Genomic DNA, 20,116 nt, shown 5'->3' on the forward strand with positions numbered 1-20,116 from the left:
AAAGGCACAAAAACGGGTCTAACAGAGGGCAGAAGGGCACAAAAAACGAGTCTAACAGAGGGCAGAAGGGCAGAAAAACAAAGGAATAACAGAGGGCAGAAGGGCACAAAAAACGAGTCTAACAGAGGGCAGAAGGGCAAAAAAAAAGGGAAAAATTAGTCTAACAGAGGGTAGAAGGGCACAAAAAACGAGTCTTACAGGGGGCAGAAGGGCAGAAAAACAAGGGAAAAACGAGTCTAACAGAGGGCAGAAGGGAAGAAAAGCAAGGAAAAAACGAGTCTAACAGAGGGCAGAAGGGCACAAAAAACGAGTCTAACAGGGGGCAGAATGAATCCCGCACTGCATGTTTGTCCATGAAGGTGCCACCGTTTTGTGCAATACCTCTACTCAACTGGATTACTTTCTACTGTCTAATCAGTAAGTGCACCCTCGTTGGCTAAATGTATTGGGGCAGATTTACAATAACTGGCGCATCCCCAGGGATGCGCCAGTTATTGTGCGCCGCAGCTCCGCCACCCATGGTCCGCCGCATTTACATTGCGGCGCACCATGTGGCAAAAATGGCACATATCCATCACGCATCTGTGCCGTAAAAGCAGCGCATTGCTGGAGCTGCGTCGCAAGCGCGACGCAGCACCAGCAATGCTCTGGGGGGCCCTATCTCCCCAATGCTGCATCAAGCCTTACGCCTACTTCAAGCAGGCACAGGGTTTTGACGCAGCATTGGCCTAATGTGTCTACAGTGACCATGTGTGCCTGTGCCTGTGTTACAGGCACACATGGTCACTGGAGACACATCTTCTGGCCCTTTACGCAGCTGCAGTGTAGTAAAAGCACTATACATTTACCCAATGAGGGAGCACTTACTGGATTAGCCAGTAGAAAGTACTCCAGGGCAAATCGCAAAAAAATCTGCAATTTCGCTGGAAAATTCGCTGATTTTTTTGCGATTTCGCAGGGAAATCCGCAAATTCACGGAACGCAAATTCGCAAATTTTGCCCATGCTTAATGATTTCCCCTCTATCTATATCTCTTATTGGCCCAAATGCTACATACTATTTCCTCTATCTATCCCATCCTTGAATGAATGAAGGAGGTCGCGGGCCTGCTCTGCTGAATGAAATATATATGAAATATATATGACCGCCCTTTGAACAACACTTTAAGCTTGGATTGCTGTATTATCCCTGCCAGTGCATTTTAGCGCTTGAATTCGTCAATAATTCCCACAAATTATTTGTGACTTCGCACAGCTAAATAGACATATCAGCATAAATACTGAAAGTGAAGTTCTCTGGGGAAGTAAACTATTTTTTTTAGAAATGCTTGTGATAGAATCTGTTCTTTGATTCAGCAGTCGCCAAAGTTAACCAGAATTGTTCCTGGAAACTTGGGGTTGGAAGGGTGATTTCCTGCTACTCGATGGGCTCTATTAATTGTCAAGTCTCTAATATCCTTGGCACTTTCAGGAAGAACAGCTTTTTGTATCAGTTCATTTATCAATTGGACTGGCGATTTGCCTACTTCTCAGTCTTCGGGAATCACAATAAATCTTAAATTTGTACGTCGGGCTTGATTTTCCAAATCATCTAATTTCAGTTGCATGTCCTTGAGTTGTGTCTGCATGTTACTCAAATTGCTTCCATGATCATTATGTTTTGACTCTAGTGAAGAAACCTTCTGTGCGGCCTGCATAAGACAAGTTGAAAGCTAATGAAACTTTTCATTGAGCTGGCCTAATTGTTTGTTGGTCTTCTGGTGGGAAAGATTCATGTCATGAAACTCAGTCAAGATCTGATTTAGAGTAATTTGAATAGTCGTGGATGGCAGAGAATAGGCGGGCATTGCTGTCTCTGTCGATTCTCCCTCGGGCATGGTTGATGGTACTGAAGCCGCCGCTGCCACAGTTTGGTAATTGGATATGTCTTGTTCTTCTTGTTGTGCTGTGGATATGTTTTGTTCTTCTTGTTGTGCTGCTACAGCATTGGAATTTTCCTCAGTGGGTATGAGGAGATTCGATTTCGCCATTTTTATTTGTCTACCCAAGGAGAAAAGAGGGTATCGATTTCCCTATTTTCTTATTCTCCATTCTCTGGGGCGCGCGTTGATCTTTGTACCCTGGAGTTCCGTGAGCCTTCAGATCTTTAGATATAGTGCTGGAATCAGCTCTTACTGAGGGTGTCCTATCCATTATAAGACTGTCCTTATTAATGTTTTTCACCAGATCCATTTTGATCTTTCTAACCTGCAAAGCTCTGTGCCTCGCTCGATTGGAAGATGGAGATGGAGAGGGATTGGAGTGGTTGGAGGAGCGCGATTAAAAGTCTGCGAAATTTTTTGGGGAATGTGATTTCTTCCTCCTCCTATCGATGTCTTTCTTTTTTGCTGCTGAGGGCTCTCTTGATATTCACTTCATTGAGTGCACGTTGCTTCGTATTGTTGCTACTTATCGTAGCTTTTCGTAATTCGTGGCTATTTGATTATGAGGTGGGAAGGCGGAGTTAGCAGAAGCTGGTCCAAAGCTGCATCTGCAGTAAGCACACCACTTCTTCAACCGCTTGCCCTCCTCTACTCTGGAGATCCTAAAGCTCGTTTTCTGAGTTTTCTGACCACACTTATTAATGGTTGCAGTTTTAAGCTCCTCTTTCCAGTATATTCTACTAATATCCAATTGTAGCATTGCCAATTGTGTTAATCGATTATTCATCAAATATTGTAGGATCAACCAGCCCTGGCCCCCATGAAGGTTTCTTCCTTTTTCTTTACATTCTCCTTCCTTTCTCTTCCCCCCTTCTTCCCCCCACTGTTTGCTGTTGAACTGATTGTGACGCTATGTATATGTGATATATCAAAGCACAGGCCCAGGGTGCCGGGCACAGATGCCTTGAGAAGGATAGGGAAAAAAGGGGCAATAGTAGGGCGCAGATCAATATTACTTTACCTTGATCAGGGTCTTACGGGAGGCCGTCACACAGGTTGTGCAAATAGAGAGCACCGTCTGTCTCCTAATCATTGGCTGCTGCTCACTGGCCTTGACTCAGGGCTCAGGGATATAACTAGGCGGCAGAGCAGTGTAGATCATATAGAGACAATAATATATATATTTTTCCCTCACAGACCATTATACTTTACTGTTAGACATTGTTCATATATAATTCAAACAACATCTGAAATACAACAGTGACAACTCAAATCGTCTCATTGTTATTTTATTTTATCAAAACATTTCCTTTCTTTTTTCTTCCATTTCATGACTTGATTTTATCAAAAATTTTCCATTTTCAAATTATTATTTTTCTTTTTTCTTTCTTGCTTTTTGAACAATGATTATTCAAAATCAGAATCAGAATCTGATTTTGAATAATCATTGTTCAAAAAGCAATGTATTTATGATTGTACAAGTCAAGAACTATTTATGAATATGTTTTCACAGAAAAATATAAGAAAAATAATAATTTGAAAAAGGAAACTTTTTGATAAAATCAAGTAATGAAATGAAAGAAAAAAAAGAGATGAAATGTTTTGATAAAAAAAATAACAATGAGACGATTTTAGTTGTCACTGTTGTATTTCAGATGTTGATTGAAATATATATGAACAATGTCTAATAGTAAAGTATAATGGTCTGTGAGGAAAAAATATATATAATTGCATTCATTGCTATCCCCTCATCTCCCTGGCCTAGATTATTTACAGAGGGGGTCCATTTATTCTTGCTTGATCATATAGAGACATCCACACCTGTACCGATATTCGGTTGCCTCTTGCCACATACCACATATCCCAAAAACGAAAATCACACATTGAATCCAGGCGTCATACTCCCTCTGTTTCCTCCCTGTAACTCCTTCAACAGAATCAAGCAGCGTCAGGTTGCGGTGAGGGGGAGGCTAATTATGGTTTCTTTTCTTTCCCCCTTCGCCCCTCGTTTTGCAGCATTCATCCTTAGCCCTAAGCATACATTTTTGACATCAAGTTTTCACACCACACTCCTCTCCTTGCCCTAACCACATTTGCTTTCAGAAGCCGGCCAAGAAAGGCAGAAAGCTGGCCGGCATCAGCCCCATTTTTGCCCCTCCTCCTCTTCCAGTGGTAAAGCTTAGCCACAGAGCATGGCAGGAGCTCTACGTGGCTGCTCCATTGTAAAGTCAGGAAGCAAGAGTCACAAACAGGATAATACTGCTGTTGGAAAAGACTGCTGTGCTCTAATTGAGGCCTCAATGCTGCTGGTACTTGCTGCTGATGTCTCACAGGCACTAGGCAGGCAGAAACTTTCTTTGGGGGCTCAGTTCACATTTGCTGAAAAGCCCTCAACTGTCCTCTGGCAGAGCGGAGTCAGGCGGTGGGGTCTTCCTGGGGCTGATGAGATTGCTCGGACTGGAAGGACATGGTAAAATTCCTGCCTTGAAGTCAGTGAGCATGACCTTCTCTATGGTTGTATGTGAACAAGGCAAACTGGAAAATCAAAGCTGTCACCTGCCACTTCAGTGTCTGCCTCTGGTGGCCAATCACTCACTGCGTCATCACAGTGGGGAAGGTGCTTTGTTGGAAATCAATAAGTTAGGTGCCACCCCCAGGTCTATGCGATGGCTCTGTCTGATTGTTAATGTTATGACAATCAATCAATCAATCACTCAATCAAGCAATCAGTTATTTGTTAAGCCCACTACATACCCATGAGGGTCTCAAGGTGCTGGGGGGGGGGGGCGGGAAGTGGGGGCCGCTACTGATCGAACAGCCAAGTATCCTCCTGAAGGTCAGCAGGGCTTAGGTCTGTCGTGGGGTCAGTGGGAGGGTGTTCCATGTCTTGGCGGCGAGGTGGGAGAAGAGAACACTCCTGCCAATGGTTGTTCTTCGGATGTGCGGGACGGTGGCGAGTGAGAGGTCAGCGGAGCGTAGCTGGTGGTTGGGGTGTAGAAAAAGCGCTGTCTGTTTAGGTAGGCTGGGCTGGTCTTGTGGAGTGTCTTGTGTGCGTGGATGAGGAGCTTGAAGGATATCCTCTTGTTGATGGGGAGCCAGTGCAGATTTCTCAGGTGGGGGTGATGTGGCCGTGTAGTGGTAAATCGAGGATCAGTCGTGCCGAGGCGTTTTGTATGTGCTGTAGTCGATTGATGAGCTTGGTCAGGGCTCCCACGTAGAGGATGTTTCTGTAGTCGAGTCTGCTGCTGACGAGGGCCTGGGTGACTGTCTTTCTTGTATCTGTCAGGATCCATCTGTAGATCTTGCGAAGTATGCGGAGGGTGTTGAGTCACGAGGAGGAGATGGCATTGACTTGCTTGGTCATTGAGAGCGGTGAGTCGAGGATGATTACCAGGTTGCGTGCATGGTCGGTGAGGGTCGGGGCTGCCCCCAGTGCTGTTGGCCACCAGGAGTCGTCCCAGGCTGATGGGTTGGAGCCGAGGATGAGGACCTCCGTCTTGTCCGAATTCAGCTTCAGACGGCTGATTTTAATCCAGTCGACCACGGCCTTTATTCCTTCCTAGAGGTTGGCTTTGTCGGTGATGGGGTCTGGGGTCCTTGGTGAGGGAGAGGATCCGTTGAGTATCGTTGGCGGAGGAGATTATGTTGAGGTCGTGCTGTCGGGCGACGTGTGCGAGCAGGGCCATGTAAATATTGCACAGTGTCAGGCTGAGGGAGGATCCTTGAGGTACCACACAGATGATCTCGGAGGCTTCGCGACAGAACGAGGGAGGCGGGTGCTCTGGGTTCTGCTGGAGCAGAAGGAGGTGGTCCATTCCAGAGCCTTGTCTCGGAATACCTGCGGCATGAAGGCGTGCACATAGTGTGCTGTGGCAGACAGTGTCGAAGGCGGCGGATAGGTCTAGGAGGATGAGTGCTGCAGGGTCCTGGTGTTGTCAGTGGCGGCGATGAGGGCAGTCTTGGTGCTGTGGTTGCTGCGGAACCCTGACTGGGAAGTGTACAGGATTCTGTTCTCTTCGAGGTATCGGGTTAGCTGTCTGTTAACGATTTTCTCAATGACCTTGGCCAGGAAGGGGAGCAGAGAGATGGGTCGGACGTTCTTTAGGTCTCTTGGGTCTGCCTTGGGTTTTTTGAGTAGGGCGTTGGACTTGGCGTGTTTTGAGCTCTCTGGGAATGTCGTGGTCTCAAGGGAGAGATTGATGATGTTGCATAGGTGTGGTGCGATGGAGCTGCTTGCTTTGTTGAAAACGTGGTGCGGGAATGGGTCTGACGGAGAGCAGGAGTGGAGTGTGCTCATGGTCTTGATGGTGTCATCGATGACAAGGTGTTGATAGAAGACCACCCAGAGAGCCTGGCTGATTGGAGGTGAGTCCCAGGCCCCTGTGATTCCCAACTGAAGAGTTTATGGTATGTGAAGTGAATGTTAATGTTAATGTTATATGTGCTTCTATAGCGCACAGCTGCCCCGGCAAAGGGGCGTCCCGGCGCTTACTGTATGAAAGGGGACAGAGGGTAGGAAGGTAGGAGGGAAGGGAGAAATTAACCAAAGAGGTGTGTTTTTATTGCTTTCCTAAAGGTCAATAGATTTTGTATCCCTCGGATCTGGTCTGGGAGGCCATTCCAGAGTTTGGTGGCCAGGTATTTGAAGGAACGGCCACCCATCCTGGATAATTTGATACGGGGTACCGTTGCGAGATTTTGGCCTTCTGAGCGTAGGGCGCGCAGAGGGACGTAGGTTGACAAGAGTGGGCAGAGCATGGGGGGGAGGCAGTTTTTAGGATTTTAAAAACTAGACATAGCATTTTGAAGTGTATCCTTTTCTCCATTTGGAGCCAGCGGAGCTTGATAAGGACGCTAGCCACAGACGTGTGGCGAGGGAGACCTACCAGAGCCTTGGCGTCAGCGTTCTGGACACGCTGGAGTCTAGCTTTTTCTGCAATGTTCGCTCCTAGCAAAAGGGAGCTGGCGTAGTCCAGCCTGGAGAGGATGGCTGCTTGGACTATCGTCTGACGGGTTTGATTGTCAAAAAATCCCAGGATAGGCCTAAGGTTCCGTAAAATGCCGAAGCAGGTTGCTGCCACTTTCTTAGTATGGTGAGTAAATTTGAGGGCAGAGTCTACCCAGACTCCTAGGTTTTTGACACAGTCCTTGGGCACAGGTGTTTGTCCCAGGTTTTCTGGCCACCAGTTGTTCCCCCAGGTGTTTGTCTTTTTTCCCACCAACAACACCTCTGTTTTGCAGGGGTTGAGCTGGAGGTAGTTTGCTGTCATCCATTCTGTGATGTCAATGAGAGTTTGTTGGAATTTTTGGGTGCTGTGACCACTTTCATCGTTTAATGCCACCAGCAGCTGCGTATCATCAGCGTAGGATACAAGAGACATTCCGTGTCTCCTAGCTACCTCTGCCAGGGGCTGAACATACACATTGAACAGGGTGGGGCTAAGAGCTGACCCTTGGGGTACGCCCTGTTCAATGGGACATTCCCTGGAGAGGTAGGGGGGGTGGAGACTCGAAATGATCAGCCAGAAAGAAAGTCTCTAAACCAATCAAGAGCGAGTCCTGATATCTCGACCTCTTTTAGCCTGAACAGCAAAACTTTGTGTGTCACTGTGTCGAAGGCAGCACTGAGATCAAGTAGAATCAGTGCTGTAGTTCCACCAGAGTCTAAAATGGTGCAGAGGTGTTCTGTCACACTTAATAGAGCTGTCTCGGTGCTATGTCCTGCCCTGAAGCCATGTTGTGACCAATCTAAGATGTTATTAGATGACAAGTATTTGGTCAGGATGGTATTTACATGGGCTTCTGCTACCTTGGCTGGCCATGGTAGGAGGGATATAGGTCTAAAGTTTTCGGCAATGTTAGGATCCAGCGTAGGTTTTTTGATGATTGGTGATATCCAGGCTTGTTTCCACTTGGAGGGGATTATAGCTGTAGAGAAAGATTTGTTAATGATGTCTCGCAGGGGGCCAAGGACAGTTATGCCAGCTTCTCTGAAGGATTCAGGTTTGAGAGGGTCTGCCGGTGAGCCAGACTTGATTTTAGGGCCGGGATGTTAGCGAGGTTGAGTCTGCTGGGGTCATTAGATGGGATGAGGTCAAAGGTGGAGGGAAAGGTAATATAGATTTTCCGAATTTTTTCTAAGAAAAAAAAGGCCATGTTATCGCATAATGCGGGTGAGGTGTTAGGATTAGCCACTGTTTTTTTAGCACTGAGTTCTTTAAGAATTTTAAAGGTAGTTTTAGAGGCATTATGGCTATTCTTGATCTCAGTGGAGTAGTAGGCTGCCCTGGTCCTGCATATGTTACGGTGGTAGGTTTTTTGCGATTGTGTGTACAGAGTTTTGAGGGCGAGGTCATAATTTTTTCTCCAGCATCTTTCGGCTTTCTTGCACTCTTTTTTTAGTGCAGAGAGATCCTTGTTGTACCAGGGACTGGAATCGTGGGCGCGAGCTTTGATCCATTTAGTTGGGATGAGAGTGTCTAGGGCTTGATTAATCCAATCGCAAAATTTGTCGTATTCATGATCGGGGTCTCTGCTAGGTGGAGGGGAATGAGTAGTGAGGAGTGCATGGAGGTCCTCTATATGGAGCTTCCTCCAGGGTCTTTTTCGAACCTGCTGAGTGGGCTTAGTAAGCAGGATGTTCTTGCAGGGTATTAACATAGTTACTAGACAGTGGTCAGTCAGGTTATAGGGATGGGCGTTTCGACCTGTGCATTCATTATGTTCGTAAAAATGGGGTCCAGGAGATGGCCGCCACTATGGGTAGGGCCCTGTATAAGTTGGTCTAGTTGAAGGGCCTCCAGATCAGCTAGTAGAGTATTGATCTTTGAGTCTCCCTAACAATCGAAATGGATGTTCAAATCTCCAATAATAGTGAAGTTGGCAGTTTCAGTGATCTGTGAGCATAGGTACTCGAGGAGTGAGTTAGTGAATTTAACATCCGTTCCTGGTGGCCTATATATCAGGAGTCCTACCATGCTAAGCTGGGGATTGATTTTGATGTTGTAGAGTGCACACTCCCTAACTTTAATATCTGCTTTAGTTAGCTGGCACGTAAGATGCGATCTGGTCATTATGGCAATTCCACCACTTCTGGAGTTTCTGTTGAACGTGTGGGTGGTGTATCCTGTGGGGGTGGCCAGATTAAGGATAGTGTCCATGTCATCTTGAAGCCACGTCTTGGTGAGAAAAAGAATGTCGAGGGCATGGTTAGTGACTAGATCGTGGATTTTGGCGTGATGTTTCGACATAGATCGAACATTCAGCTGGCCAATTTTGATCACTGAGGGCTTGGCAATGGTATGGAATGTTTGTCAAATCTGCATTTGAAAGAGAGAACCCACATAAGCAAGCTTGGGGCGCATTTGTGTTGGCCAGGTTGAGGTTGGAGCATCCTTGCTTGGGATGATGTACTTTAAGTAACTCTAGTTTAGAATACATTATCTTACCGCTTTGGTAAATATCAGGGTGTCTGGCGCTTCCTCAGCGCCGGCGCGCCATCGATGCACCCGCTGCGCTCGTCCGCTGCGCTTCCGAGGTAAGCACATGATTTATAGTGGTGGGTGATAGATGTAGGGGGTGTGGCCTCACGAAGGGGGGCGTGGCCTCAAAGCACGCCGGGAATGGCGGCAGCGCTGAACTCCGCTGCACAGCCTGAGCAGGTGAAACAAAGCTCAGAGTCAAAGTGCCAGGAGGGGGAGTGGGGAGAATAGTCCACAAAGTTAAGTGACTGTGAAAGTTTTAAAAGATATTTAAAAGTTACACAAACACAGCTCCCGGCTTTCCGCCTCAGGAGACCTTACATACATCAACCGGCGCTCGTATTCAGCGCCTTAAGTATGTTCAGCGGTGGGCATGGCCTAAATAAGGGGGCGTGGCCTCACGAAGGGGCATGGCCTCAAAGCACGCCGGGAATGGCGGCAGCGCTGAACTCCGCTGCACAGCCTGAGCAGGTGAGACAAAGCTCAGAGTCAAAGTGCCAGGAGGGGGAGGGGGGAGAATAGTCCACAAAGTTAAGTGACTGTCAAAGTTTTAAAAGATATTTAAAAGTTACACGAATAATAATAATAAAAGTAAAGGAGACCCTGAGATGTATTGTGAAACAGAGAATGCTCTCTAAGCAGTACAGCACACTCACTGACAGTGCACTCACTGCTTAAATGCAGCCCTTCCTACAGAGTGTCTTGTGGGGTGGTTCCTGGGTGCTATGATATGTGACTAATGCATTTTAGTGTGGTGATGAAGACACCAGTATTAAAATGCATTTGTCTAACCCCTGATGAGTGGTACTTGGCAGGGCTTCCCATTTGCAGCATAATGTGAATGCATCCTCCCTACAAACATTTTCAAATCTGTGTCTACTTAGGGATTGTTAATTGTGGGACTTTCTATGGACTTAGATGTCACCTGTGAATGTATAATTTACCCATCAGAGCCAGATGTGTATAAGCCAAGTTGTTATGTGTTTTTTCTCAGGTACGGCCGTCGCACGACTCTCCTGGTGTGCTCTGTGCTCACACTGGTGTTTGAGATGGTCGCTGCAGCATCTGTCAATTATCCCATGTTTGCCGTCTTCCGAGCTCTTTCTGGGATGTCAATTTCTGCAGTTCCCATTGTCTTAACAGCATTATGTAAGTAAAGCTTTGATTGGCAGGAGAGTCGTTTCTTCACTTACATGTAATTGCATTACTCAGACTCAGCCCACCTTGTCCCAGGGTTGTATATTAGAATATTGAGTAGAAAATATTGTGGGGTCAAACTTTTGAGGTCTAAATATCAATGACCAATATATCAAAAAGCTAAGTGTATATACTTAAGTATAGATTCACTATGGGCAACTCCAATTCTTCATTCCATGAAGATATATATCTTGTAAAGGTACATACACATGGGACTAAAGCCACCCCATACTTACCTGTGCATAGTTACCTTGTCAATGATTTGGCCCATGATATGTTGGCCTCTTGATACTTTCTAGTTGATATTTTGATTGGAATACAATGCCCCACTACTTCTGCAATTTAGTTGAGTCCACCTCCCTTGAGATAGCCATTGATCTACTGGGAGGGTTTCAGGTATTCCAGATTAGGACAGGCGCACAGCCGTGTGACCGCAGGGTATTGAGGTGGGGTAAAGTAACAGTTTCCAGGCAAAGGGGCGGGCGGTAATCCCTCGTAACCGCTCAAAGGTGGATAAATCCACACAGGTAGCACAAAAGCAACAAAAGCCCCTGCTCTAGGAAAATAGCAATAAAGTCACAGTAGTTTCTGGTTGTGGAAACAGTAGTAAAATAAACACATCAACATGTTTCAAAGTCAATAGATAGTGGTGTGCCAAGAAAAAGTTTGAAATGGAGTAGAATCCTTGTTATGGAAAACAGTTTATTGTTCCTCTTGTTGTGGCCAACACGTGTTTCATCGCAGGGAAACAAGACTGCGAATCTTCAGGGCCTTTTAAAGTCAAAAGCCGGGATTAGTGTTGTGGCCAACGCCCAGAGGGGCGAGAGTATGAAGAATGCGCTGTAAACGCGTAGTTAGTTAGTTCCTTACAGGTCTCATAAGGGTGGCTATGACCGGGAGGAGAATAGGTTAAAGCTGTAACGCTCGAAAAAAGGAAATCAGGCGGGTGCACCTGTTTCGATTCATTCCCCCTCCTGTGGTTCCCGGCGCCGTTTTTCGAAGACGGTCAATATATCAAAAAGCTAAGTGTATATACTTAAGTATAGATTCACTATGGGCAACTCCAATTCTTCATTCCATGAAGATATATATCTTGTAAAGGTACATACACATGGGACTAAAGCCACCCCATACTTACCTGTGCATAGTTACCTTGTCAATGATTTGGCCCATGATATGTTGGCCTCTTGATACTTTCTAGTTGATATTTTGATTGGAATACAATGCCCCACTACTTCTGCAATTTAGTTGAGTCCACCTCCCTTGAGATAGCCACCCGCTGCCCAGCCCCATAGATTTCTAACTTAAATGAATTCTATACTCTCAAACTTAATAGTGGCCAACAGCAGGGCTGTAGCAACTGAAGAACAAATGCAAAGGCAGAGCTAAAGATACGTGATCTTATCATTCAATGAAAAACAAGTAAACTGATCTTCACAATAGTAGCATCAGAATGACAAGATAGCAACTGCAATCCTGATATAGATGTGGTTGAAGAGGGCTCTCGCCTAGAACATATAGAATTATAGATGAGTGTGAATAAACTGTTATATATAGAATCCACAAAATTAAATGCTATTGAGATAAGTACAAAGAAGTAAAAAAAAAAGAGATAAAGGGGAGACGACCAACTCCCAAAGTCATTGATCACAACTGTGAAGCATACCCCTCCCATAGGTTAACATAGGAGATTCCTTGTTACATCTAATGAGCTATAATTCCCAAATGGAAGGAGGTGGAGCTATCATGTTTAGTGCCCATTGAGTTCTAATGATAAATCCTCTTAAATGGTAACGTTTAATTTATTATTACAATTTTAAAAACGCCACTTTTATAAATATTTTTTCGCATAGGGGTGGTTGGGTCCTTAAATACAATCACCATGGATCCCAGAACTTGTAAATACAAAACAACAATAGGTGGCTTTGCAAATCATACACATTTTACTTTTTCGTGAAGGTCATTTCACTCAATAAACATGATCTCTAAATCTTTTATATTTTTGATTCAGTCACATTTCAAGCTTTTGATTTCCTTACAATGAAAGGAGAAGATACCAGCAAGTAATTCTCAAATATGCAAATTGTTTTTAAAAAACATTGTGCTCAATGTGAAAAGAAAAGACATAGATTTAAGCATGACATCAAAACAAGAATTAATACAGAAAGAAACATAAAGTATTCATGTTCACCAGTCCTGCAATTGAAGGTCCAGAGCGATACATTTACAACTGACGCCCTTGGTATACAGTATCGGGGTCCAGGGGTATCTAATATGGACTTGAAGAAATAGTTTTTGGGCTGAAACTTAATTTGAGTCCTTCATATTATGAGTGTTTTGCAAGGATCTCCCAAAGGTAATGGCCTATATGTTTCAAACACCAATTGTTTTACGGGTTCTCCTCAGGACAAGAGTTGGGTAAATTCTTCAGGAACGAAAAAGAGTTGTATAGTCTTTGGCAATGGAACTGCAATATTGATGTTTAAAAAGTGGAAAAAGAAACCATTTTGCTTCCTAGTGGTAACCAGAATTTCTGTTGATGAAGCCTAATTTAGTGAAGGTTTGTATTTTTGGCAGCAGAGTGTGGGCAATACAGTTTTCTTTGTTGTCTTTCTTTTGATCTTTATTAAACACTGATTTTTGAAGCATTAGGGCATAAATATATTCCTTAATAGTTTTGTTTGATTTTTTCAAATGCTGAGGCTCCGTGTCTTGCTTCTAATATCTAGTTCTAACTCAAACATTCTTTTATAAATATAGCATTTTCTACTCTTATCCCTGTGTGCCTACAGCCTGTCTCCAGTAAACGTCCAAGGAGGGTGACAGTTGGGCTTTTTTCATTCCCTCTAGAAAGCCGCACACAATGGGAGCTTAGGTGTGACTTAATGGGCCATCCTGGACAGGGTGTGTCCTGTCCTGATACAAAGGGCAGCCTACTAGTGGTCGCTGGTGGCATGTGAAAGTTGTAGGGCGTGAAACAATTATCATGCTGCACTGAAGCAAGCGATTCAAACCACCTGCGGGAGGTTCAGGGGGGTTCCTCCCCAGATACAATTTTGAAAAAAGAGTGGGCAAATAGTGCATTTTCAAGCAAATTTGAGAAAGCAGGAAGGTTAATAAAGCAATTGTGAATCTGTTTTAACAAAGAAAGGACTGGCAAAACTATCAGTCTAATCAGATTCATATCCGACGCCGGCCTACCACGTGCTTTGTCCATCTCTGTCACTGTGTGATATTCTGTCACAAGTCTAATGTGCCCCCGTTACTAATTGACAGGAGAGGATCCCGGTGCTTCCCTCAAACACAAAAGAGTAAACATTATGGCTAAATTGTTTGCTTCTGCTGGGGGTAGTCCCAGATGCATTTTTCAAGCCTCCCACCGACAAGGTTGTCCGTCGGCTGATAGCAGTATTACAGAGGGGGTGTTACGAAGGGAAATAGGAGATACGATTAGACAAGTAGAGTGAAGCAGAGGAGCAGAAAAAGAGAGAGGGGTACCAGGAGAAAGGGAGCACGATGAGAAAGGGAGACTAAGAAAGACATGAACAATTGGGGAGAGAATTGGAAACAGTGGGGCAAGCAGAGAGAGAGCGAGAATAAGACAGAGAAAAGACAGGGCAAGGAGATAGACAGGGTGAGACACATAGTTACGGCCCAGCACCAATAAAGAGATAGAAGGGCAGAAAATGAAGGAGAGAGACAGCAGAAAAGAAGAGGGGAGCAGAGAGAGGTAGAAAAAGGACGGTTTGAGCACACAGTCAGTTTGAGACATCTAGATAGTGGCAGTGAGAAAGAAAGACATAGAAAGGGAGGGGGAGTAATAGGAGGAGTGAGACAAGAAAGACAGAAAGGAAGAGGGAAGCAGGGAGACAGCGTGAAAAGAAACATATAGCCAGACTTGCCGGAGAGCACAGCCCGGCCCACACCCAACTTGCCTGCCGACTGGGAGATCTCAGGACTCACCTGTACCCTCAAATAACTGGAAACGACTCACAGACTTTTGGTTACCCAGAAGGGCCTTAACCAATCACAGCACATAACACTGGCAGCGAGTCACAGCCCCACAGTAATTACAAAATGCGTACCCTGTGTCAGGGTCACAATGCTTGTATTCATGTAAATGCTGAGCTATCAATAATACTCAGCAAGGTGCTCCAATCACTTGTTGCAAAATATCTACTTTACAGCATACCTAAGGATCTGAACAATTACTCTGTATTGTATTTTTAACAAATATGGGGAACTACTTGGCAGTAAACCTACATACCTACAAGTTAAAAACATTATAGGGAAGATATTTAGCAAAGGTTACAAGGATTACATTGCCAGTGAACTAAAAGAACTTCAATGCGGTGAAACACTCACACATCTCTCAGACTCTCCCGAAGGTTGATGCGCGTTTATGTGATCCCTTTAATCACTTGTTTCACAAATTACACCGTATTGTTGAATATAAATGGCACGGTAACTCAACAAAGTGTTGGGACACACAAGTTCAACCAACACAGGTTGCCCAAAACACCAACAACCACTTCACATCACAACATGGGAAGACGTCCGCACATCACACAGTGTTAGAGCATGCATATTTAAACAATACAGGCAGCAAAAGAAATGCCAACAACCACTTCAGATCACGACACGGAAAGACATGAAATGCAGTATGTGTCTGTTGAGCATCACAAAAGTATTTTACCATTCATAGCAGTCACTGCTCGCAATACTCGAGTCACGGGGGTTGGAGGCCGGGGGGCGCCTCTGCTCCTCCTGGGGTGGGGTCCCGCGTCAACTGCTGAAAAAGAGAAAACCCCTCTCAGCCAATTCTGACGCTGCTCCAGCAGTGCCAGGATTGGCTTAGCAGGGATAATCGCCAACCATTAGGAGACTGAGTGTTGCAGTGTTGATCAACCCTCGCTCTGACAATGCATGTTAGGATCTTTGTTTTGGATGAATTTTCAGCAACCATTGGTTGCCTACTTGGAGGCAGCGTTTTTGTCCTACGGTGTCTAGCTCATTCAGGGGAAAATCTAAAAGGAAGTGCCGCAGTGTGGCACCCCAACCCCTTTGGCTGTACCACGCTGAGGCACTTCGGAAGCACAGGGATGCAACATATTTACAAGAATATGTTGCATCTCTGTACTTGCCCCTGCGCTGGTGCACAAACTGCATACCATGGAGCAAGGATGCCTGCATCGTGGGGAGTTTATTTTGTGCAGGAAGGGGCACCTTCCTGCACAAAAACAACCACTACAGTCATTTTTCTCTGTCAATTCATGCTGTAGAATGCAGCATGCATTGAATAGGAAAAAACGAGGAGAAATTAAAACATTTCCCCTTGTTTCGCCTCGCTACGCCACCTCTAGGGTGGCGTAGCATTCAGACACATCTCAAAATTTACGATTTCTCATAAATCTGGAGATGTGTCTTGTTCCATGGATGTTGCGTGGAAACACCAACAGCAACACCCATTGAACTCCCCTTCAACGCAAAGTCCTGAGTGTATTTACAAGGAGAGGAAAAGTCACCCAGGGTGGCTTTTCCTGTCTTTGTAAATATGGAGGAGCCACCTGCGCCACTAGTGGTGGTGCAGGGGGCTTCTAAATCTGCCCCTCAGGATTTTCAGATTTGAGGTGATCTGAGGTGAAGGGTAGAAATCAAAGCAGATCCATTGTCTCTTCAAAAGTAAAATAACCTTTGTAATAGGATGATATTTAAGCTGATACTGGGGTATGCATTGTGTTGTGTGTTGCGTGACATAATAGTTTAGTAGTTTATTGTCTAAACAAAGTACTTAGGGGCAGATGTATCAAGGACATTTTTAGTCGCAAACGCTGCAATTCGCAAAAATGCAGTGTTTGCGACTAAAAATTCGCAAAATGTAATGTATGAAGAAAAATGTATAGCAAAATTAAGGAATCACAAAATTTGCTATTCCTTAATTTTGCGTAAGCATTTAATGAATCGAAAATTGCGATTCCTTAAATGCTATGCATCAAGCATTTCAATTTAGCAATCTTTCCTTAAGAAACCGGAAATTACCACCAACTTCAAGTTGGTGGTAATTTGCGAATTCTTACACAAATGCACTTTTTTGCATTTGTGAAGGTGCCATGTGGCGCACATACATGCCCTTAGGGCATGTATGTGCGCCATATGCACCCACATGTGAATTTCAGGGGTGCAGCAGGGTGTCCTTAGGACACCCTAGCACCCTTGAAATTATTCTCAATTTGCGATTCTCAAATTGCGAATCGTAAATTGAGAATAACTTCCCATTCATTCCTATGGGCCTCCTGGCCCATAGAAATGAATGGGAAATTATTCCTTAATTGCGAATTCGCAAGTTGTTATTAGCAATTAAGGAATAATAAGAAATCGCAAAAAAATTGTGATTTTTTTTAGATAAATACCATTTTGCAATTCTCAAATAGCGATTCTCAAAAAATCGCTATTTGAGAATCGCAAATAGGTATTTTGATACAACTGCCCCTTAATGACTAAGTTGACTACAATGCAGATGAGGGATGGGAAAACAACAATAAATTAGAGCCCGTTTGCATTCAAAATGTCTTGTATTAGTATTATCCCTTGATACAGATGTGAGTTCTTATGCATAATGGTGATCAACAGCAAACCAGATCTGATCAGTTTGTCTTGTTTTGCAGCTGTGGAGTGGGTGGAGGTGAATCATCGCTCCAAGTCCTGGTGCTTGTGCAGTAGTTTTTGGCCTATTGGAATTATGCTCCTGTCCCTAGTGGCGTACCTGATCCGGGACTGGCGGTGGCTTCTCATTGCTGCCACGTCCCCCTATATTGTCATCATTATCAGCATATGGTGAGTGGAGTGGAATACTGATCCGTGTTTGGCAGTCACTATGCTATCCAAGAGTCTGACACCATGCATGGCTATACTAGTGCATCTCAGTTTATTCTCACCACAGCTCTACCACTTTCCTCTATTTCATTTTAACGGTGGGGTCTCAGACAAAGCTCTGACAAGGTATCCTGATTGTGGTCTGAATCTGTTCTCTTGTATGTCCATGTGCTGTTATCTTACACAGAGTGTTGTTTGTTCCCAGTGTAACCCTGAGAAATCAAGACGCATCTCCAAGACCTCAAATAGTCATCGATACATTTTCAAACAGTCTGGAATTAGTCCTCAAAACGAGTCTCTCTTTGAAGATGCTTAAAGGTGTTCAAAGTTTCATAACAATTAGTGCCAGCGTCCTCTACCCATGATGAATTCCCGTCTCCATCACTACTACCTTTCCTTAGAGTTTCTGATAAATGTGTTCTGTGTCCCCTTAAAGTAAACTCTTGACAATGTTCTTTTTCTCATCTTTGGCTCCTCTCCTAGTGACTGAAATCTGAAATTGAACAGATATTTACTAACATCATTTCTGACACAGTATTCTCTCTTCCCACAGGTGGCTTCCTGAGTCTGCGAGGTGGCTGTTGACCAAAGGCAAGGTGAAGGAAGTTCACGCCCTCTTGGTTCAATGCTCTTCAATGAACGGCCAGAAACACTTGTCCTCCAAAATCAACACTGAGGTGAGAGGAGTGTAGTAACACACCAGAGCCATCATACAAACAATGTTACTGACTGAACTCATACCAGTCATGCACCCCAGTATTGGAGCATTACCTCCTTCATCCTTTCCCTTACACTCAATTTATGTTCTCACCCCCTGTTGCTCTTTGTCTCCACACATCCCTTTTTGAATTTGATTTAATACCTCACATCTTCTCTTCTAACCCCTCCCCTCTCTCTCTCTCTCTCTCTCTTCCACCTGTTTCTTATTTTTCTTCCACCTATTACTTATTTCTGCCTCTTCCCCTTCTCTCTCTGCCTACCTCCCTGTTCACCTCCTCAACCTTAGTCTGTCCTCTTGTCTCGACCTCCTTCCTGCTTTCTCACCAATTCCTATTTATGCTCTTCTGATTAACTATTCTCTTTCCTCACATCCAGCCTTATACTCAGCCATGCTCTCCATACCTACACCCCTTATTCCTCCATCTCAGCCATTCTCATTATTTTTGTATGCCACCCAACACATCTTTCAATCACCCATTTACTCTCCTTTGACACTTTCTTTCCCTCTTCTCTCTCATACTCTTACTTTTCCTTTTTCCAAATGACTCACCACTCTCTCTCTCCCTCTACCCCAATCTTAGTTCTCTCTCAGTACTTAATTTTCCCTCTGTTCGTTCTCCTCCCCCTTGCTTTCATATCACATTCTGTGACTGTTCATTTCTTTTCTTCTCATCTCTGTCCCCACCTTACCACCACACCTTCTCCTTCAATTATGATCTGCAAACTATTACCCACCTTCAACATGCAATGCACACTCTTCCTTCATATGCTCATAGTCCCCTCTTCTACTACATCACATCAGGTCCACGTCCCCTTGAGCATCCTGATGGCAAACTTCTTCCCACCTACCTTCCCTGCCATGTCTGTCCCCCTTGCTTTCTGTTGTATTTTTGTATTGTTGTGTGTTTTGATGTGCTATCTGTTGACACTTTATGTTCATCTAGTTTGTATTTGAGTTGCTCCGGTATCTACTGCCTGCCGGTTGGAATGTGGAATGTTGTCTTTCAAACTGGCTAAGAACTTGTTTGCAGGCAGAAGACTGGAGTGGATGGAGTTTCCTGTTCTCATTGAATAATACTTGGATTTAACCATCTCTACTGAATTCAAATTTTGTTTTATCAGCCCTACTTTTACATTTGTCAACAAGTATTGGATACCAGGATTTGGTGTGACAATTGTTTAAAGTTGAATACCAATAAAACTGAGGTGGTACTATGCTATTAAAAATACTTCTTTCTGGGACACATCCTGGTGGCAGAAGTAGCCGGGCCCAGTCCATCCCCAGTAAAGAAGGTAAAAAGTCTAAGTGTTACTCTAGATGACCAGCTGTCCTTATCGGACCAGGTCATTCATATTACATTGTCCTGCTTCTACACGTTGAAGATCCTAAGAACATTTTTACTGTTCATTCCTATAGACCTAAGGAAGACAGTGATTTGTGCCTCGGTGTTATCAAAAATTGATTATTGCAATGCCCTTTAACTGGGTGCAAACAAGATGATCGTACGCAAGCTTCAATCACTGCAAAATGTGGCAGCACAACTACTGCTTAAGATCTCCAAATTCAGTCCGGTATCCCAAAGTATTCAAGATCTGCACTAGCTTCCAGTCCAGGCAAGGGTCCAATTCAAGTCCTTGTGCAATCGCATTAGATGGCACATCCCACAATACAATCTCAGGTCGTCGACTGCCTCCCTGATGGTCATTCCTAGGGTGAAGACCGTAAAATGGGGGGGGCAGAAGTTTTTTTCATCTGGCCTCAAAACTTTGGAGTACTCTGCCTTTTACACTGAGAAGGCCAACCAATAGACAGTTGTTTAGAAGATCACTAAAAACATGGTTGTTTGCATCCAAGTCAAAGCCTCTGCCTGCTCCCTCTGCTCAAGATTTGACACCAGTTCTAGCACTAAGACGCCTTTGCATA

At 44.4% G+C, this 20,116-nt stretch overlaps 1 protein-coding gene across 1 annotated transcript in view; it reads left to right on the forward strand.

Annotated features, from left to right (window-relative positions):
- LOC147706711 (solute carrier family 22 member 7-like) overlaps positions 1-20,116 on the forward strand; it is a 306,523-nt gene that overhangs the window by 80,820 nt on the left and 205,587 nt on the right. The window contains exons 4-6 of the mRNA XM_086925851.1: positions 10,397-10,551; positions 17,265-17,433; positions 18,026-18,149. Of these exons, the coding sequence (XP_086781977.1) occupies positions 10,397-10,551; positions 17,265-17,433; positions 18,026-18,149 (448 nt within the window). The remainder of the gene's footprint in view (positions 1-10,396; positions 10,552-17,264; positions 17,434-18,025; positions 18,150-20,116) is intronic.

The sequence above is a fragment of the Lissotriton vulgaris genome, chromosome 6, assembly GCF_964263255.1.
Source record: "Lissotriton vulgaris chromosome 6, aLisVul1.2, whole genome shotgun sequence".
Taxonomy (NCBI): Eukaryota; Metazoa; Chordata; class Amphibia; order Caudata; family Salamandridae; genus Lissotriton; species Lissotriton vulgaris.